The following is a 22,316-nucleotide window of genomic DNA, read 5'->3' on the forward strand; positions in this document are numbered from 1 at the left end:
GGCATTCTCCTTGTCAAGTTGTGCTAGCTTTGCCTCCTCCTGGGATGTATTGGCAAAATGCCTGTGGTGAATACAAAAGCATTTGAAGATGTTTTGCGTTCTTCAGGATTTAGTAGTAGTCTGTCTGAGAAGTGGGGCCCAAGTCAGGAAGCCAACCAGCAGCTTCCTGGGCATTGACCCTGGCAGGAAATGTAGAAACTGCTCTGTCTGTAGTCAAGGAGTGGTCAATGGGGCGCAAGGCAACAGGAATTCCACCATCTCGGCTTCACTCTCCCTTTAGAATTAGGCGGATTTTTGCATCTCCAATGAAAAACCTTAAAAAAAAAATAAAGGCCCAGTGAGATCTCAGCCTCTAGGAAGTGATCGAAATCTTCATCCAGTGTTTCTGCCCCCCATAGTTATCTAGAGATAGACCTTACTGAGCCTTTCCATCCTCAATGATCAGATCCCCTGAGGAAGAAGGGAAAATATTTTAATTTTCACCTGTTTGCTTTCCAACCCTTTTCCTGAAGAGGCTCATCTTTGCCGTTCTAAAAGCAGCAGATAGAAAATTATTAGTGATGCTTTTCACTAAACTCTAAGCTCAGCAGATGACCAATGATGCAGTTCCTATCAGCCAGCCCAGTTCAGTGCTTATCCTCTCTGGGAGAGAGAAAAGAATTGTCCCAAACCTGGCCACTACTCCCTGCATGACCTTCATTGAAAGAAATGCCCATTGCATTTTTTGGCAGCCATAAGGAGAGAACCCAAGCATGATCACAAGAGTAGATGTTATCCTGATCATATCAACCCTATTATTTTTTGCATGAAGTAGGGAGCATTGTTCACATGTTATGTAAGTGGAAAATATTGGCATGCTCTTGAGGCACTATTAACATGGTCTTTGATGTAGTGTGGACCTTTGGACATGTACAATGCTTTCTCTACTCGGTCCTGACCACTGTTTAAATAAGACTGCCCTCACCTATACTCCAGTGGAAAGTTCATAGCAGAGTCAGAGCATGACTACAGTGACTGATTCACATAATCCAGACTAGGCCTATTGAATTCACTAGAGCAGTGAATATTTTACCTTGGACTTTTCTAGAATTGTTGTTTCCTATATTTGTTTAACTGCTAAGATGTATACCTGCAGTGCCAGGTAAGCATCTTTATTTCATTTGGAGAACAAAGAAGTAAGAAGTCACATGCAGGAAATAGAGCCTATGAGAAAGTTTAAGTCTGCCATCAGACTTGAACACTTACCTAATTGAACATTTACCTAAGAGTCACCTGTGAGCCTTGAAGGTATGTGAAACACCTATATGCCATACACTGTGCCAAGACTGATTTTTGTCACCTGCAGCAGCAAGTCCCAGAACTACCATGTTTGTCTCTAAAGAAGGCTTTCACTTCCCTTCTCCAATCCAAGTAAGTCTATAGCCTTCCATCCTTAAGCACTCTGGGATCTGTTACTTAGTCCCTGACTTTTTTCACATTCCTACCTGACAAGCAGTCCTACAAATGCGCTGGCTAGGAATGGGCCCAGCCAGTAGATCCAGTGGAAGTTCCAGTAGTTGGCCACCACAGCAGGTCCAAAGGCACGGGCAGGATTCATGCAGGCTCCAGACACAGCACCCCTGCAAACACCCCACCACACCAGTCACTAGAATCTCAGTCAGGCCCCATTCACCTCAAGTTCATTTCTCCAAATTGAACTGGGCCACATTAGACCCAGAATCCTTTCTGAGCTCCTGGGATTTGACAGGATGTGAAGGGGGATAAATTTCAAAAAGACACAAGCTATGTTGGGCAGCACAGTGCCTGAGTAGCCTCCTTGAATCTGGCCAATGATGGCAGAAGAGAAGACAAAACTTAGATCCTTTCCAAAGTGAATAAAGCAAAGTCAAGCAATTCTCAGCTTCAGGAACTTTGAGCCAAGATGGCCTCAATTCAAAACTGACTTTACTATTTCTAGATGTGTGAACTCTTATTTTACCTCCTTTATTCCTGCCCAGGTAAAAACACCTATCTCAAGGTTTGCTATCAGGAGAAGGGGAAAATGCTATCAGATGAATAAGAGAAATGCAGAGTCCAAGTCTGCCATGGAAATAAATGTTGACTCTAATCTATTCAATTTGAGGCTCTTGTTGTCCCCACGAGGGTCCACCTTTTCCTTCAGGGACTGTTGCACCTCTTCATTTCTATCTTGGATTGGCTGCGTGTAAGGCCAAATGTCCTGCGGCTGTACTATCTTCCCGGCACTTCTTCATTTCCAGAGCAGGAACTCTTGCCCCCACCTTACACAGACCACACCCTTTGTGAATAAATTGAGTGACACTAGGGGGCAGTAAAGTATTGCTTTCTTTGGACTCACTTTCTCCATATCCCTAGATTCCTTCTGGAAATGGGTTGCCAGACTATACTTTTAAGAGAAAGAAGCTGACCTGAGAGGAAGGGCCTCCTCGTCCTCTTTAGCAAAAGGTTTGTGCTCCTATTCCAGATCTGTCACTTAATTTGCCTCTGCCTGATGACATCAAATAAATTGCTCTCTGAGTAATTCTCTGAGCCTTAGTTTCCTCATCCAATGGGAGTTATAATTCCTGTCCTAGTCTTACTTCCTTAATCCCTTCCCAAACCTAATAGATTGTCATTAACTGAGACCCTGTATCTGGAAGCTTTGTATAAATTGGGTGTGAAAACCTGGCTGCCCATTGGCTGATCACACAAGCCTGCGAGTTTATTTTATTGACATTGAAACTGGGGTCATTTCAATTAAAGATCCAGTTTTCTGACTTGCCAGAAATGAAATCAGAAATGTCATCTCAAACCCACATCTCTCCCATAAACAACTAAGAGTCAATGAGGGGGATTTCATAACACAACCCCTAGCTTTTCTATTTTTCTTTTTGGAATCTCTTTCTGGGCACAGAGGGGAATGAGTTTGGGGCTTTCAGGTAGCTTCCCCAGAGACAAATCCCACCCTAGGGACTCACCCTGCCAGGATATCCACTGTGACGGAGAAGCCGATGGAGAATGGGGCCAGTGGGCCCTGGGTCTTCTCGTTGATAGCGCCCATGCAGACGGCCAGCAATAGAACAGTGGTCAGGACAATCTCTGCCACCACTGCCCCTGCCACCTGGCTTGACTCCTGGACTATCGCAAAGGCTGCCCCAGAGGCATTCCAAAACCTGTCCTCAGGAGTCACTGCCTGTGGAGAGAAGATGCTTAACTTCAACATAGAGGCACTATGTGTGGACACTGTGGGGTGGCTTCAGAATGCACTAAAATCAATGGGGTTTCTATACAACATGCAGTCTACATGTCTGTGTTCACATTCCTGCCATTCTGATTTTACCGTGTGTGAGCTCGCTGACTTCTCTGAGACTTATTTTGCTCATCTGGGAAATGGAACCCCACTAATCAGTAATTTACACTGAGGTAACTGCCCTAGACAGGTGAGTCCTGCCACCAAACTTCATTCCCTGCACAGAACATCAGCCCCCTGGTTGTGTTGGATATTCCCAGCTTTTTGCAGAAAGTTAAGCAGCCATACTTCTAGACTTGGAACCCAAGTCTGGGAGTGCCGCACTGATAGTACTGAACTGAGGCAGATTTCAGTTTGTCTCACTCTCATCAGGGAAGATGACTGCTCTCTGCCCACAATGAGCAGAGAAAGCCTTTCTTGGGAAAGGCTGCTGGGTTGTTAGGAGCTAGAGCACAGGGAAGATTCACAAAGTGCTTAGCAAGGAGAGGTTGCTTCCCTGTACTGGATCTAGAAAGCTTGCCACAGTTGCATGGAGTCAGTGCACTAGCTGGGAAGAGAGAAGAAAGCACCAGATCTTTTTCACAGTGTATAAAGTCTCAGATGGGCGCATAGGGAGACCAGGGCAAGGAAGACAGCAAAATGGTGGTTCAAAACCATAACCTTTACTGAAACAGCACTTAGAGCAATAGATCTATAGCTGTATATAGATCTAAGTGCTGGCAAATGGTACACCCACAACCACCCTTGCCTCTAACACATATGTTCATGAGTAAACACACATACACACATACATGGTGAAAGAGAAGATAAAAGGAGGAAGAAAAGTAGACAAAAGTGGCATGGAGGTAGCATGATCAAGGATAGAAATCTTGTAGCTTAAAGAAAGAGGTAGCTTTCTTGTTGAGAGAGGGTTTCCAACATAAATTAAACGTTAACTATGTCAAAGGAAAGCCACTCAGTTTAAAGGTAGAATGTGTTCGTTTGAACAACTGCATCAGTGAATGAGTGAAAATAGAACAATTAAAGACCATAAAAAGGCACAGGAAAGGAAAGCTAGAGTCCGGAAATCTATTTCTGCTCTGTGTGAGAAACAGCTGTGTCCAGACATAGTTTAGAGTGGGTATGTAGGGAATCAGAAATCCTTTAAGTGTTCCTGCCCCAATAGAAAAGTTTCACCCAGTATCACTGGAGAAAACAGAAAAAGAGTTAGAAAGGCTTCACTTTCCCCTCACACATACATTCTAGCAGTCCCATTAAAATTGAAGTGACTGGTCCAGTCTACTTGGTGATCACCCACCTTGGCCAATGCAGCTCCAATTAGCCCCCCACAGAATTGGGAGATCCAGTAGGGAAGGAGCATCATCAGGTTGAGGCCTCCAATTAGCATGGCCGTCAGGGACACGGCAGGGTTAAAGTGTCCACCACTGTCAACCAAAAAGGCAAAAGGAAGTCATGAGCCCAAGGTTCAGGCAGTCACAAGAGGAAATGTTCCAACCAATGCCTTGCAGTCCTCGAGTCCAGAATCATTAGGGGATCCAACTCACATAGATCAAAGGCCCCAGATCTCACTCATTTATCCTGAGTTGTCAGTTGGTGGATCAAGGGCTCCAGTGGAGAGGTAGGGACCCTTTCCTATACCACTCTGGGATGATCCAGAGGAACAGGATCTGGAAGGGGTAGATCATCGCTAAATTCTTCCAGTGATCCTCTGAAACTTCTTCTAGCCTTCTGAGATTTGGTCCCAGATCAGAATTGAGACCACAGTTCCCAGTTAGTAACCCAAGAAAGATAGTCTGTCTCCTCTTCTAAGGGACTAGACCTCGAATAAAAGTCAATTTTTTAAATTGGAAAATGTGATTAATGTTGAACATAAACATGGCTGATTTTAGGGAATTTGGGTCTGGGTTTTGGAATGTGAAGGGCAGAAATTAAAATAAAAGTGAACTTAACACCAAAGAGTTAGTTGAAGTTGGTCAGTTCCTCTACTGGCTACAGGCTAAGAGCTTTAAAACCATGATGCTTCACCAGCCCAGGCCCCAGTATCATACCCTGCTACCCCTCATTAGTATCTATCCAGTCCTACTACTACTCAAAGGTTGACCACTAAGTCTGTCTTGTTCATGTACCCATTATAAGAAGCAAAATGATCTCTTATGTCATATAAGAGCTCTGATATACTGGAATGTAAAGATTCCTCACAGTGAGTATTCCCCATTCCCAATAGAGAGTAGGCATTGAGCTGAGACTGGACCGTGAATTTTGGCTCTGGAAAAAGGACTTTGTATAACATGCTAAAATCTTGAAACCAATTGCCCTAACTTTGTCTAATTCTGTGTGCAGTATCTTGTGGGAATTTTTCGCCTGATTTGGAAGCACTAACTAATGCTGAGATTTATAGTAATGAGCAAAGCAGTTCAAACTTAATGGCATGGCCTAGTTTAGTCTTAGCTCTGCCTGCCAAAGTATAGGGATACCTTGGGAGTGGGATGGCCTATTACAGACAACTATAGCATTAGATCTCTCTCCAATCTTTGGCATCTCCTCTGCCATGTCACTTGCCCACACATAGAAACTGTTACCCAGGGCATGACTCAGTCAGAAGGCTGAAGGCTGCAGTATCTGGAACACCATGCATACTCCCAACTCTAACCACATTTGGTAATAATAAAACAAAGCCAATACTTTCTTAGTTTATTCATTTAGCTTTCTCAACAAATGTTTATTAAAGGCTTGCAGGTACCATGTCAGGTGTTTTAAATATGTCAGCTTATCTTGGATCCATTCAGCAATTTCTGAATAAATATTTGTTGAATAAGCAAATGATTAAATAAAGGCTTGAATTAAGGATAGGAAATCTACTGAAGTAAATATGAGATCGTTTTCCAGCCAACTTGGGATCCATATCCCAAGGTTAACTTTGCTACTGAATAGCTGTGTGACCTTGGGCAATGTACACAATCTCTCTGTTCTTCAGTGATTCCTATCTAAAAATGGTGAATGGGCATGCCCAAACAACATTACAGTAGCACTCAGTAGATACCAGATATTATAATTGTACCAATTTATATATCAATGCACATAGCCACTTATCCTGGTCACTGAGATAAGGAGTAATAAAGACTGTACTTAACATTAGGCATTGGAATTCTACCTCCTTTAGACATTTAAAATGAAATATTAGAAGTCAGAGAGATAGTAAAAGTGGGTAGGGCACTTGCCTTGCATACAGCTAACCTAGGTAAAATACCACCTTCCCATATGGTCCCCTAAGACTGCCAAGTGCTATTTCTTAGTGCAAAGCTAGGAGTAAGTTCTAAATACTGCTGGGTGTAGCAAAAATAATAATAAATAGGTAAATAATAGAAAGTGCTCTTTCCATTCTGGTTTTCTGAGGACAGTATCAGAAAGTTCCTCTGAATAAAAAAATAAAAGCATTTTATTATTTTTTTCAAAAGTGCCAAACTATTCAGAACTAGACTAAAATAGGGTTGGATAAACTTTGAAAATATACTGAATAAAAAAAAGATTTTTTTTTTTACATATTAGTCATTCCTTTCTACTCAATCACAGTGAATTATGGAATTACAAAATTATACATTATTATTTTCAACCCTAATCCCTTCACCAGAGCCAATTTCCCTCTAACAATATCCCCAGTTTCCCTTGGGTTCCCAGCCTGCCTTTGTGGCAGGCACTTTTCCCTCCCCCATTGGCCTAGTGCTTGCTCCCCTAATTTACCCACCCCACCCCAACCTCACCCCTGCTAAAGACTAGGTCTCCTATTCAGTCTATTGCCTTTGAGAATTTGTTAATCCCTTACTCTATTTCTTAATATTTCACTTATAAGATATTATATTCCACTCAGTCTGTTTGCCCCTCTCCCTCAAACTAATTTCAGTCAGCGTGACATGCTCCAGATCTAGCCACATTGTGGCTATTGTCTTATTGAGATTAAAACATAAACAAAAGGTCCTAGATTCTGCAGCCATATGGCCCTTCATGATACTTAACAGTAAGGGAATTTCCCTAGGAGTCTACCCACCACCCCAGGAATTTCCCACCCAAGGAATGAGCACCTTGTTTGGTCAGCTAGACAGTCTAAGACCACAGTCCACTCAACTGTGGGAACTTTTGTACCCAAAAGGCGCACTGAGCCCCATCCCCATGGGCTCTGCCTTGCACCCATTTCTGCTCATACACCATTTCCTTCTAGTGCCTCCTTTGGCAATTGGCATTGGGTAGCTTGAACTTATCCCCTGGTTCTGCCACTTTCTAGCCACATAATCTTGAACAACCTCCATGGCCTTTCTCATCACCAATGGAAAATGGAAATTATGATTATGCTGACTCTACTGAGCTGCTGTGAGGGTGCAGTGAGTTAGTCTGTAGTCGATGAGAGGCTTAGATAGGGATCAGGTTCCTAAAGGTAGAAGCTCTCCTTTTGCTGACTGGAGAAAAATCACTTTAAAATATTCTTTTCCCTTTTTTATTGGAGAGGAGGTTTAGGTTTGAAAAGGAGCTCAAAACCAGAGTCCAAGGGCAGCAGAGCTGGGATTTGATTTCCCAGGCCATATTCCCTTTCCATGAGGCTCTCCCCATGCTGCACTGTGGCTGGGGGTCCCTGCCATCAGCATGGCTTTCCACCCCTGTGCCCAGAAGAAGACCAAATGCTCCCGGCAGACCCACCTGATGTTACCCAGTGTGGCGATGAGAAGGCCCAGAGCCAGCCCGTGGGCCAGTGCCGGCTGCAGCAGCCCCAAGCTTGCCTCATTCCCAATGACAGACAAACATCCGATGAAGATGAAGAGGGCAGAGCCCAGAAGTTCCACCAGACACGGCTGCACAAACTTCTCATACCAGGACTCATACCAGCGGTGCTCCATCCTCACATCACCGACCTCCTTCACCTTGTCACTGCCCAACTCAGAATCACACATCGTGGCAGCTGGCTGCAGGGGGACGAGAGCAGAGTGAACACAGATGAGGAGCATCCAGAAAATTTCTGGCCCAACCCCCCACAGTCTTGGATCGACTCTCATGCCTCTTCCCACAAACACCAGGCTTGAAAAGGGGAGTAGCTGAGGGGCTCACCAGGCCAGACATCAGGGCTGAAGCTCACAGGAAAGCCAGCCACACCTGTTCCCCTGGACACTCTTATCTCTGGGGCCAGGGGCTGCTTTTAAAGGCAGAGGCTCTCCCCCAGGGAGTGTGAAGTGGGAGGTGGCCTGGAGGCTAGAAGAGGAAACTTTATTTGTTGTTGTTTTATCTCAAATGGGCAGGGCAGGGAGATAGTCCTGGACTGCAAGAGTTCTGCCAACCAGAAGGTAGTGTCTTGAGTTGTGTCTTCTAAGGAGCACTTCAAAGATTCCCAAAAAGAGAGAGAGGGCCTAACTGCTCAGCACCCCAAGGGATTACCAGTTATAAGGACCATGGGGTGGGGCTGCACTGGGAAGTTAGAGTGAACCCATCCTGCAGGCTTTTCTAGGATGTTCTGAGACCTGAGACTTCCAAAGCTGCCCCTCACCCCTCCTACCAGCCTGAATCTGACTGAGCCTCTACACAGGTGACCCTCCAAAGAGAGACAGTGTGGCCCATAACCACTGTCATCAAGCCCAGGGACTTAGGATACAGGTTCCCTGGATTTCTCTCCCAACTCTGCCATGAATTGGCTCTGTCACCTGCAGAGACTAGCTCAGCCTGCCTGCACCCCAACCTCCTCCCTGTGAATGTGGGTGAGGGTGGGAGGGTCAGTGCTCAAGGCTGATGATGAATCTTCTCTGGGTTTATGCCATGAAAAATGATAACAAGAAGACACACACAACCAATGTCAGTGTCTGTTAATTTAGAACCTAGATTTATATGTAAGTAATATTTTTTTTAAAGTTTTTTTTTTTCTTTTTGGTTTTTGGGCCACACCTGTTTGACGCTCAGGGGCTACTCCTGGCTATGTGCTCAGAAATCGCCCCTGGCTTGGGGGGACCATATGGGACGCCGGGGGATCGAACCGCGGTCCTTCCTTGGCTAGCGCTTGCAAGGCAGACAGACACCTTACCTCCAGCGCCACCTACCCGGCCCTGTAAGTAATATTTGAGGGTCAGTTCTGGCAGAGTTGGGTGGCCTCAAGCCCCGGATCTGACCCATTGGAATACTCACTCAGAAATATGGGTCGGGGTATGTGCTCTACCTCTTAAAGCATAGTTTTGCCCTCATAACTAGCACTCATTATTGAGCACTTTCTATAGGACAGGCACTGAGTATCATCTCATTGAGGCCTCCACAAGTCTTTGAAGTAGTTACTATTCTGATAGCCATTATTTTTTTGTTTGTTTTGTTTTGTTTTGGGTGCTCAGAGGTTACTCCTGGCTCTGTGCTCAGAAATCGCTCCTGGCAGGCTCAGGGGGAGTAGAGGAGCATGTGGGATGCTGAGAATTGAATCTGGGTCGGCAACATGCAAGGCAAATGTCCTACCAGCTGTGCTGTCACTCTGGCCCTTCTGACGGCCATTCTATAGATGAGGAGACAGAGGCTCAAGAATTTCCCCAAGATTGCATAGCTTTTATAATGCCAAAACTTGAAAGCCAAGTTAGAAAAAGAACAAATACTATGAGTTTCCAATTATATAAGCTACATAACATTTTCTAATTGTAGTCAAATGTATCAAGGCAGAAAGTAAATGATGATTTTCATGGGTTGATATGACAGTGTTTGGGGACAGTGTTTAAATAGAGATAGTTTCTATTTGGAGAGATAACAAGGTTCTGCAAGTGGAGGATGGTGATGGTTTTATACTCAGTGCTGCTGTATAATATGCTTTAAAGTTATTTAACTATGCTAAATGTATTTTTCACAACTGAGAAAAATCTTGCAGGTTAGGCCACTATATACCTTTCTGAGATGAGTGGATGAATAAATGAATGGAAGAATAGATAGAGGGAAAACAATAATAGATGGAAAGATAGTTGGAAGAATTAAGCAGATGAGTGGAGAGGTAGATAGTGGATACAAAGAAGGGAGGAAAAGAATAAGTAAGGTTTTTTAAAACACTGACAGGACTATAACAGTGAAAAAGAGGCAAGGGCTCTTGTTCTATACTCATAACTTATTGAAGTATGATATTCACACATATATACATACATATATGTGTGTATATATATATATATCGCTCATCGGGGATAAGAATTCTTTCATTTCTATCTTTCATTGGCAACTAACTACATCTCTGGCACGATGCTAAGAAGTCTGCATCTATTCACAAGAGTGCTATGGGGTTGTTCTACTGCTTTATCTTCTTCAGATAAGTCTTTTAAAAAGCACAAAGAAGTTAAAGAAATTGCTCAAGGTCCTGTTGATTAAAAGTATCTGTTGATGACAGGAGTGGCTGTATTTGGACACGCCTGATGGTCTGCTGAGAGCCATTTCAAGCTAGACGTCCAGAGTGGCCTCTCAGGAGCACCTGCATTTCTAAAGGCTTAGGAACCGCTCCCTTATTGGTTATCTCTATGCCAGGCCTGTTATCTTCCTCCCCATCCCTGCAGCACATTTCACATGATGTTCTCATGTCTTCCTTCGTGATCCTGAAAATAGCAACATAAGATAGTTCCTCTGCTTCCCCATCTTCCTCGTGCTTTCTCAAAGGCCTGCCAAGTGCTGCTTTCAGAATATTTCTCTCCTGCTTGCACTGAGGCTTTCTTCAGTTCTTAACTGGTCTCTTGAGGAAAAAAAAATCAAACATTGATTCTATATGTTGTGCCTGCATTTTCTCAAGCCTTAGAATAATTGGTTATTTTCCCCATTACAGAGGCAGGCACTATCACCTTGTATTATTGTGACAACTTCTCTTTGGCTCACCCAGCTTTAATACTATCCTTAAGTGTTGGGGGCCAGTGGGACGTATAGCTTGACACTTGGATTAGTTTGGGAAAAACTGAATTTCCCTACATTTGTCACTGTTTTCTTTGCACCCACTTTCTCTTCTATTACAGTGGGCTGATGGCAGAATTTATTTCTTGGATCACTGTACAGACTAAATAAGACAGATACTTATGGTAACTGAATCAGAGCAGGCACCCAATAAATAGTGGATGTTTTATATAATTTCCATAGTCAGAATTGGCTTTAAGTGGTAGGATATTTCAACATCTCAGGGCTTGGAACACTCAACAAGACTTTTTGCTTACATTAGTATCTTCACTGTATGGTTATGTGTAAATATGTTTGATATTGTGTGACTATGTCTGACTATATTGATATGTATGAATCTCTTCACTGCTTTTATCCTGGCATTCTACCACTTAGATCCTCAGATCTCCTCTAAGAAACAGCAAACAGGCAGCAAGAGAATGTGGAGGATCACGCAGCAAGTTTAGGCATGCAGGGCTAGAAAGAGCAAATATTACTCTTGTCTATACATGGGCAGCTAGAATTCAGTCATGTGGGGTTCCTGACTACAGAAGAGCGAGCCTGGGAACAAGTCCAGGTGTGTTTCTAGGAGTAAAGAGAAAGGCATCTTTTGGGCATGGAACAAGTTCTGCCACATGGCAGCTGTGGTTGTGGCCACTCTGCCAATCTAATCAGACACTTCCCTGACTTAAGACCCTGTAAGCCGCCCAACCATTCAGGGGAAAACCAAAAGACCAACAGCCGGCTCCACTGTGGGTCCTATTCCCCTTATATCTCCCAATCGTAAACAATTCATCAGGTGAGTCAGACACTCTCACTATTATGCCAGGAGCTTTTGAGACAAACAACAAACATTTGTCATTCTCTCTAGGTCCCAAGAGTTGCCACAAAGAACATTTCAGGCTGATACTCCCACTTCAGATGTTCCCAAGATACTAAACTTTCTGCCTAACCAATTTTTGGTGATGTTGACTGTTTCACATAAGGCAAATGCTCATTCATTCAAGCTGACCAAGATTTGGGCTCAGTGCACAATAACAGAAACTTACAGCAGAACTTCTCATTTTCTTCTCAGACTGTGGCTTTACTTCCATTTAAAATGTTCTCCTATAGTTTTCAGTCTATGATTGCTTGGAGCTCAGGATAACTTCATAGTTGGAAAGAGCCTAATTTTTTTTTTTTTACATTTCTGCCTGTTCACTTGAGCACCTTTCTTTCTTACAGATGCCACTAGCATTCTAATCCTTCCTTTGCACTGAGCAATCTGCACTTGCTGGTCTTTTCTTAACTTCCAGGAAACTAGACATTAGACATGGTGGCTTGTTGGGAAGAACTCTGGAGCACACAGAAGCAGTCTGCCAAGTTTCTTTTGCAGGGGTTTATCTTTCAAGATCTAGTAATTTTGATGATAGGAATAATAGCTACTATGTACTGACGAGTGAATATAATCTATGTGAATAACTGAAATATCCTATGCCTTCCTTTTCTTTGGTTTATAATCCTTTTCTCTGTTATTTGGCTAATGATAACAATTAAAATAACAGGAGAACAATCAAGACAAAATTATGAAAAGATACCAACTCTGTCAGAAAAAATTAAAACAACTGAATAGATTTTTAAAAAAATAATTAAATGTATCAATCAGGACTGCAAATAGGCAAATCCAAGTATTACTGGAGGAAGAATAAATTTGTATAGTATTCTATAGCACAATCTTACAATAATAGGTATATTTAAATTAAAGACCTCTAGGCCTAGACAAATTACTGCTTAGAAACATATTTTATAGAAGTGGAAACTCCAGTAGGCAATAATACGGATACAGAACACTATTATGAAATTATTTGTGGTAGAAAAAATGAAAACTGGGGTTCGTTATATAGTACAATAGGAAGGGCTTTTGCTTTGCACATTGCTGGCCTGAATTTGATCCCCAGAATTAGAGCCCGTCAGGAGTGCTCCTTGAGTAAGCCAAGAATAAGAAAGCCGAGAGTATATTAGGAGTAAGCCCTTAGCACCACTGAATGTGGCCTCTGGAAAAAGAAAAGTTATTCTACTAACTAAATTTGATATTAAAAAACAATAAAGGTTAAGAGGAAGCCCTACCTCTTCAGACCTTGTACTGAGCATTACCTCAAGACAATGTTGTGAGTAAGGGGTTGTTTTAATTTGCAAATGAGGAAACCAAAGTTAAAACTCTTGGTGACTCACTATAGACCCATGAACTGAGGGTCAGAATTGATTTGCTAATATCAGAGCTTATACTTTTAATAGGTAATATAATTCTACAAGAGGTAAACTATCTAAAAACACAAACTAGAAGTATCTTTGGAAAAAAATCAGTTGGCTGGGGCCAAAGGGATAGTACAGTAGGCTCTGTCTCCCTGAGCCTTCCATGAATGATTCCTGAATACAGAGTTAGGAGTATTCACTGAGCACCATCAGTTTTGGAACCTCACCCCCAAAATTAGTTGTCTTTTTAATTTATCTTTAATAACTTTATTAGAATATGATTGTTAAACAATGACTTTCACAGATAAAATGTGTGTAATTACTGGAACCAGAAAGATAGGTCAAAGGGCTGGATGCATGCTTTGCATGCTAGAGGTCCAAGTTTGATCCCTGATACTGCATTGTCCCCTGAGCACCACCAAGAGCAACCCCCAAATGCTGCCAGGTGTGTTAAAAAGTTCACTAATTAATTACATTAAATGTGCATAATTGGTAAATTATGACATGGATATCCACCCATGAAACTGTGACCACAATGAAGATATTAATATGTAGTAGCACAACTGTCTTCCTATTCTCATGAATAATTCATTTCTGTTATGAAAGATGAGTTTAAATGATCTACAACTGCATATAAATGAAATCCTATTTGTTATCATTTTGATATAAGGCTACATGCTGCAATTGCTGGAGGGCATGAAGGTTCCAGGGCCACTTCCCTCAGATCATCCCCAGGATGTAGGTCAGATGGTTTAGTTCTCAGGGACCCCTAAGATCACACCTGGCAGTATGGGGGTATTCATTGTTCTCCTATTGAATTCTCATGCTTAGGGGGCCTGGCATTCTTTAGTATACATGACCCTGCTGTGAGAGCTGAGAGAGTTCAAAGCTCAATAAAATGTTCTGATCTCAGCAGTGCAAGGGGCCATCAGGAGCTCCCTGGCAGTATTGGTGGGGAAACATATAGTGCTGGGAATTGAATTTGGGGCCTCCTGCATGCCAAGCATGTGCTCTTGCTATTTGGGCTATTTTCCAGGTTCTTCTGCGCTCTTTGAACACCTAGCTTCTTTTATAGAATGTTAAAAGTGTCCATGTCGCTGTATGTATGAAGTTTATTTCTTCTATTTGTCATGTCATATTTCACTGTCCAATTATTTCAGAATTTATTTGTCTGTTTCCCCCTGAAAGGACATTTTCCAGTATTGGGATGTTATCAATAGCGCTACCAAGAACATTTCTGTTCAAGTCCTAAAAATGATACACAAGTTCATTAATTTATTGAGTAAATTCTAAGAGTTTAACAGTAGGTGGGCTTTTAACTTTTCCAAAACTTTATGTTTTCCAAAGAGATTATACCTGTCCCCTGCAACAGGCAAGACTCAGCATTCAGTGTTCTCATAGCAGTAGGCAAGACCATGTTTTTTTTTTATAAACTTAAGATTTTCTAAAATATGCAGAGTGATGCCTTCTTGTGATTTTGATCTGTATTAATTACAACTAATTTGGAGCATCTAATTCTGTGTTCATGAACCATTAGCATTTCCCCCTAAATAGTTTGAGCAAGGAATGCAGCTTATTGTAGAACCACATGCATGGTCTTGAGAAAATCCCTAGTGCCACAAAATTATCATATATAAATAAAATATGTTCCAATCTTGAAGCTAATGCCACAAAAACTTATTCATTGGCTTTATTATTATAGAATCTTGAGAATACTATTTGTCCTCTACTGATAAAAATTTTCATCAATTATGTGTTTGGCAAATGGTTCCTTCTGTTTTATGGTTTTATGGTTTGGTTTTCAATCCTATAAAGACTAGACATTAAGTGAATCTCAAAAGGAGGCCAGACACACAAAAACATGAATGGTGCAATTTAATGTTCAGAAATAAGCAGGGCTGAAGGTTCAACTAGTTTTAAGATGGACATGGGGAAACTTGTGAGGTGCTCAGCGCATCTTTCTTGACCCAAAGTACCTTCCATGTTTTTGTTCATTTCAATGTATTATGGGAAATTTATAGCAAAATAGGGCCGGAGAGATAGCATGGAGGTAAGGCATTTGCCTTTCATGCAGAAGGACGGTGGTTCAAATCCCCCATATGGTCCTCTGTGCCTGCCAGGGGCGATTTCTGAGCATAGAGCCAGGAGTAACCCTTGAGTGCTGCCGGGTGTGACCCAAAAACAAAAAAAAATTATAGCAAAATAAATAACCACTCTAAAACAAAGTTTCTTTGGGGCCAGAGAGATATTACAAAGAGTGGGTACTTGCTTTGCATGCAATCAAACTTGGGTTTGATTCCCAGCATTCAATAAGGTTCCCCTGAGTAAATATGCTCAGGAGTGAATCCTTGAGCACAGAGACAGGAGTAAGCACTGAGCATTGCTGGGTATGACCCAGAATACAAAATTAAATAAAAAGAAAAAATAAAACTAGCTTCCTGCAGATATAATTTCAACAAAGTGTCCCAGAACAAATTTGCATTGAGGCCAGAGAGATAGGACAGTGGTAGGGTGTTTGCCTTGCCCGCAGCTGATCCAGGATGGATGGTGGTTCGAATTCCAGCATCCTAAATGGTTTCCAGTGCCTGCCAGGAATGACTTCTGAGCACAGAGCCAGAAGTAACCCCTGAATACTACGGGGTGTGACTCAAAATCCAAAAAAACAGAAACAAAAACAAAAAAAAATTGCATTGAAAGTAGCTCTGGGATGTAAGACAGAAAAGGGTTCTTTAACTCTTCTTTCTTCCTATTTTTCCATTACCAATCTATAGTTAGATATAAATCAGCCCAGTAGCTCTGAAGGCAATGTTCCTGGAGATTGATGGTGAGTATGCTGATTGGAAAATGCTCTTAATGTGTGTTGTAATTTTATTATGGACAGATTGGTCTTTTTTGTTGGTTTTGAGGCCACACCTAGTGGTGCTCAAACATGAGTGAACAGGGACAGTGTTCTAGGAATCGAACTCGCATTGGTGAGTCAAGCCAAGGTTGAATCCCTCTTAAAGCAATTCTCATGGCCACAGATGAATAAGTGCCTTTTCTCCTGTCCTATCACTTCTGTCCCCATATCAGTCATTTTTACATTTCTTGAATTGTCACTTTAAAATGTTGCACTTTGGGCACAGAGAGATCAGTGAAAGTTAATGTGAAGTCCTATACAGTTTGACCTCTCGCACTAGATGGTTCCCTGAGCACAGAGCTGGGAGTAGACCCTAAGTATTGAGATTTGTAACTCAACCCCTTTTCAACAACAACAAAAAAAAGCTGTAGATATTTTTGCTAGAGTCAGAATTAGTCTTTCCATTTGAGGCACCAAGATTTTTTTTTTTTTTTTTTTTTGGTTTTTGGTTTTTGGGCCACACCCGGCGGTGCTCAGGAGTTACTCCTGGCTGTCTGCTCAGAAATAGCTCCTGGCAGGCACGGGGGACCATATGGGACACCGGGATTCGAACCAACCACCTTGGGTTCTGGATTGGCTGCTGGCAAGGCAAACGCCGCTGTGCTATCTCTCTGGGCCCAAGATTTTTAATAACATAATTTGAAAGAAAAACAAATAACTTTTTGTTACTTTTTCTACTACCTGTTTTAACATTTTTACCCCAGCTAATTTCTGGGGGTGGGTGAGTTAGACTCAGCATTCTTTTTGGGAAAGAGCGGGTACAACCACCCAGCGGCACTCAGTAGTTACTTTGGCTCTGTGCTCAGAAATTACTCCTGGCAGGCTCAAAGGACCATATGGAATGCCAGGGATCGAACCCAGTTCAGATACATGCAAGGCAAATGTTCTACCCACTGAGCTATCGCTCAGACCCCAGGCTCAGCATTCTTGAAAATAAGGTCATTGCTCAGCATTAAATGATCCTCAGATTGGCCTCAGAGTTTGCAAGTGCACCACCACTAGGGTTTGTTAGCTCTCTGGACTTTCCTTCTCAATTTCAAAATAAGTTTCATGGGCTGGAGAAATAGCACAGCAGTAGGACGTGGTTCAAATCCTAGGATGGATGGTGGTTCAAATCCTAGCATCCCATAAAGTCCCCCAGGCCTGCCAGGAGCAATTTCTGAGGGCAGAGCCAGAAGTAACCCACACACCGCTGGGTGTGACCCAAAAATTAAAAAACAAAACAAAACAGAAAACAAAATAAGTTTCATGGGCCTAGAGAGAGACAGTTTAAAGGATTGAATAGAGTACATGAGGTCCTGAGTTCAATCCCAAGCATCTCATGCCCCCACCACTATTCCCCAAATACAATAAGTGATCTCTTCTAGGCTAAGTGTGGCCCTAAGGGGGAGAGGTTGAGTTCAAAGGCAATGGAACCACACATTGGAGATGCAGTCTACCTCTGGGAGATTTCTGCCTTCTTGCTTGTACCCTCATCTAAGCATGTTGACTATCCCTGGATTGAGAAGTTTCTTTCTTTCTCAAGATCTATGGAGCTGGGTTTCCTTTCCTTACCCAAAAAAGAATAAAAGAAAAAATGGGCCTACCTAACACTCACTTCCCCATCCTCCTCCTACTCAATTGCCATTTGCTGTCCAGATTCTAGATTTCTCAATGTTGATAAAGCAAATGTTTCAGGACTACAATCATCCTGGCATCTATAAGGGTGTACGGGGCAATACTTTAATCACATTATCATACACCTTTCTCTCCAGAGTACAGATAGATGAGAAAGAGGAGCTATCCTAACTTGGCACTCTAATGAGGAAGCACAAGGATGTGAAGGCAAAAACACTTCAAAAAATAAAAAACTATTCTTAGTTGATAACACCCCAATATAACTTTACTCTGGAACCACAGACAGCTGGTGCCAATTTGCCACCTCTTGTGTTGATGTCAGTAATTCCTGCTACAAACACAATCCCTTTTCACTCCAACCCTCTTCTCTTGGTTATCCTCAAAGCAGAGAGAAGGGTGGAGAAATCAAGGAGCCCCAATCCCGAATCCCCATGTAGAGATTCAAAGGACAGGTGAAGACAAGGTGTGGGGTTACCTGACCTTACCCTTGGATGACCGAGGACTTTGTGGGCAACATCAAGAAAAGAAGTGATGCCATTTGTATTTCTTTTCTTTTTTCTTTTTCACTACAGGGATTGTTTAGTGCAGTCACAGAAATATTTACACTGAGAACTATCATAACAAAATGTGTCTGAATGAGGAAAGTAGAAAGCCTGTCTAGAGTACAGGCTGGTGTGGGGTGGGGAGGAAGGACACTTGGGATATTGGTGATGGGAATGTTGCACTGGTGAAGGTTTAATATATATATATATATATATATATATATATATATATATATACATATAAATATATATAAATCAAAAAAGAAGAAAAGAAAAGATAAGGCCTCCCAATACTTACCACAGACTGTGTTCTTTACACTGATTGTACAGAAAGAGGAGGTACAGTAAATGCACCCCATCTACACCTCAACCCAGGCCCTTTGCCTGGTCTGTATTGTGAATGGGGGGACAAAGAAAAGAAAAGAAAAGAAAAGAAGCGATGCTGACCTGTAATGGGAACAGGACTCAGGGCAAATGGGAGATAGGCTCAGGAAGGGTATACGTTGTTGTCAGGAGCTAACTGAGAACCAAACGAAACTCAGTTGGATTGTCAGTGTGAGGTGGAGAAGAGGTTTTTGAATCAGGTCCATGAAATGCCCCTTCTACACACTCCACCTACAGTATGAGGTGGGTGCTATAAATAAGTCCCATTTGATGAGAAACCTAAAGTCCATTGAGGAGAAGGCTGTGCACAGTCCATCCACCTGTGAGTGGTGGAGCTGGACTCCAGCCAAGACTGAGCCTAGAGCCAAAGTCCCCTTTCTTATTCTTCAAACTTGGTGAAATGTCATTTTACAATCTGTTTTCTAAAAACTTTTTTAAATTTTGCCACTCACTCCGCAAACTATTTTATTTCCATAGTCGTGATTACACAGATGAAGAGATAAAGTACAAATGTACAAGCTTTCATTTAGCTGTATTTCCCAAGTCTAAATAACTTTATCCTTCAACTCAGGGGAAATACAAACAGTCTTATCAGTTTAAGTAATCAGAATTTTATCTTTGATATACACATCGTTATGAAAGCTTTCAGTTAAAGATAAGGCATACCTTGTTTTCCAAGGAATTCTTTAAGTCCAGGAGTAAATAATTTGCTAGAATCTTAATACTAAGTTCTGTGATAATTAGTAAGATTTTTCAAATTAGTCAAGTAAATTAGTAAATTTAAGACTTGTCTTCAAAGTCATAGGTTAAATGTCCAAAAGAGTATTGGGAAAAACTTGTTATCATTATTTTTAAAACAAGGGTAAATCTTGGTATCATTGTGTATCTCAAAATAAATTCTAAATGAACCAAAGGTTATAGTCTAAAAGAGAGATCACAAAAACACTGAAAGAAAACAATGGTGAATATATATGTAATCAAGAAAAGGAAAGTCTTGTGTATATTCTAGAAAATTTCTATGTAGGAACAGTTTCTAGAAATCAGAACTAAGTAAAATATAAAATTTATAAAGCAGAAAATAAAAGTGATTACACAAACCAAAGCATAACAAATTGAAAACATGGAAAATAATACCTATAAGTGAAAAAACTTTACTATCCCCACTAGTAGAGAGCTTTTATAAAATCAATGGAATACATTGGAATAAGGAGATAGTGAGCATAAGATACAAATAGAAAATTCATTAATAATAAACTCATAATAATGTTTGAAAGATAGTCATAGTAACTGAACATGAGTATAAAGAAATCAATGAAATGTTCCTTTTCACTTACTAGACTGATGAGTTAAAAGATTAGTAATAGCTGATGTCAAAAGGAATATTATCCTTGAACGAACCGCGGTTCGATCCCCCGGTGTCCCATATGGTCCCCCAAGCCAGGAGCAACTTCTGAGCACATAGCCAGGAGTAACCCCTGAGCATTACCGGGTGTGACCCAAAAACCAAAAAAAAAAAAAAAAGGAATATTATAAATATATTAAAACTTGTTTATACTTAATAAGAATATGAATATAAACAAGACTATTTTAATAATATTTATCAAAGACAAAATATCATATCATGTTTTAGAACCAATAGTCCCAAAAATTTTAGGAATTTACCTTTTGGAAGCATACAAATAAATGTGAAACAATTTTGTATTTGTCACTCTATTCATTATAATAACTATAGAAGCAACATAACTATACATTGACTTTAATAAGTCAATTAAATTTAAAATGTCTTATAGGTCACGTCTGGACAGCTTCCTAATTTTTATTTATTAAGTCATAGAATGTATTATTGTAAATAATTATTAAATGCCATTTAATATTGTTTTGGCCAACAAAGCCTAACAAAAAATATTTTGGGGGTTTGGGGCACAGCCAGTGAGGCAGAGGGGTTACTCCGGGCTCTCTACTTAGGAATCATTCCTGGTGGTATTGGTGAACATATGGGATCAAACCCTTGTTGGCCACATGCAAGGTACGCACCCTCCTACTATACTTCTGTTCTGGCTTCCCAAAGCCTAAAATAATAATACATCATCCAATTTTAAGAAAAAATCTAGACTGTATATGTGACTTATTTGTATGTGGGAGGTCTAGATTCAATCCCCAACATAGAAAAAAAATAAAACAAAAAATGAGACAGTAATTTCAACTCTACATATTGTAGAAATTCTGGATTTAAAAGATAGTTTAGGGGCCAGAGTGATGGCACAGTGGCAGGGCATTTGCCTTGCACGTGACTGACTCAGAATGGACCGAGGTTCAATCCCTGGTGTCCCATATGGTCCTCCAAGCCAGGCGCGATTTCTGAGAGCATAGTCAGGAGTAACCACTGAACATTACAGGGTGTGGCCTGAAAACAAACAACAACAACAACAACAAACAAACCAAAAAAATTGAAACCCAAATACAATCAAGCTGGTTGTAATCATGGTATTTAAATAAAGATATTATATAGATACATACATATATATATATAAATATATATATAAAGATAGTTTGATGTAGCTTGCATGATAAAGCACTTGCCTTACATGTTTAAAAATTTGGATTCTATTTAGGATCAATAATACAACACTACATGACCCCCAAGTATTTCTGTGTAAGGCCTTGGAAGCAATAAAGAAGAGAAAGCAAAATAAAACCCACAAAAAAACCAAAAAACCCAAAAAGCAAAAACCCAAACCAGAAAAAAACAAAACCCATCACACATAGAGGAAATGAGAAGTTACTGAAATGTCTACCAACAGTTAAATATATTTGCTTAAATACATTGAATCCAAAATGTACTATGTAGCTGACAAAACACAAAAACAAAAGCAAAAAACAAAAAACAAACCCAAGACAAGTCCTTATGAACTCATATAAAAACCCACTTATAGGAAAGTTCAATGTTTCAGTAAGTGAAAAAAAATCAAAGCATAGTGTATGAATATACAACTGATGCAAAGAATGTAATTTTAAGCACAATTTTAGATGATCTTTAATGACCACATTATATAGTGAGTGCCTCAGCCGAAGAATTCTGAGAAAGCAGAGAAGCTAAGTATATTATATGCATTGGTAAAATTTTACCCCTTGCACACAGTCTGACATGAAAGAGCATTACTGAAGAAACTAAACAATCAACAATGTGTCTTCTTACCTCCACCCCTATTGCCACCTGTATTGATGAGCTGTCTCCCTAAACATAATAGCGAGAAGCAACCATTGTTCTGCTCACAATTCTGTGTTTGGCTGAGCAACTCTGCAGTTCGGCTGCTTTCACCTGGGCTCACGTGTACATCTGTAAACACAGTTTGGGCTGGCAGTGGCCTGAATCTTTGGAGAGCCTCATTTGGGACAGTTTAAATCTGCTCCATTTTCTCATACAAAAGCTGAATTTATTCACATGGTCACCTGCTTCCCCAGATTAGCTAGATGAGGTAAAGCTGCAAAGTACATT

At 41.0% G+C, this 22,316-nt stretch overlaps 1 protein-coding gene and 1 non-coding gene across 3 annotated transcripts; one reads left to right on the forward strand and one right to left on the reverse strand.

Annotated features, from left to right (window-relative positions):
• Positions 1–236: 236 nt before the first annotated feature.
• Positions 237–22,081, reverse strand: AQP8 (aquaporin 8). Of its 2 annotated transcripts, XM_049789553.1 has the most exons (7): positions 22,017–22,081; positions 7,934–8,196; positions 4,545–4,671; positions 2,976–3,190; positions 1,485–1,619; positions 484–530; positions 239–314 (listed from the first exon to the last, which is right to left on the reverse strand). In XM_049789553.1, the coding sequence occupies exons 2-7, from the start codon at positions 8,182–8,184 to the stop codon at positions 283–285; spliced, it is 807 nt and encodes a 268-aa protein (XP_049645510.1). In that variant the 5' UTR covers positions 8,185–8,196; positions 22,017–22,081; the 3' UTR covers positions 239–282. The 2 variants fall into 2 exon arrangements, with proteins under 2 accessions (XP_049645511.1, XP_049645510.1); XM_049789554.1 differs by lacking the exons at positions 484–530; positions 22,017–22,081 and adding an exon at positions 8,339–8,436 and having other exon boundaries at positions 237–314.
• LOC126031915 (small nucleolar RNA SNORA51) lies at positions 18,718–18,850 on the forward strand. Its single transcript, XR_007503721.1, has one exon. It is a non-coding gene; the product is annotated as a small nucleolar RNA SNORA51 (small nucleolar RNA).
• Positions 22,082–22,316: the final 235 nt, after the last annotated feature.

Source organism: Suncus etruscus, chromosome 15, assembly GCF_024139225.1.
Source record: "Suncus etruscus isolate mSunEtr1 chromosome 15, mSunEtr1.pri.cur, whole genome shotgun sequence".
Lineage (NCBI taxonomy): Eukaryota > Metazoa > Chordata > Mammalia > Eulipotyphla > Soricidae > Suncus > Suncus etruscus.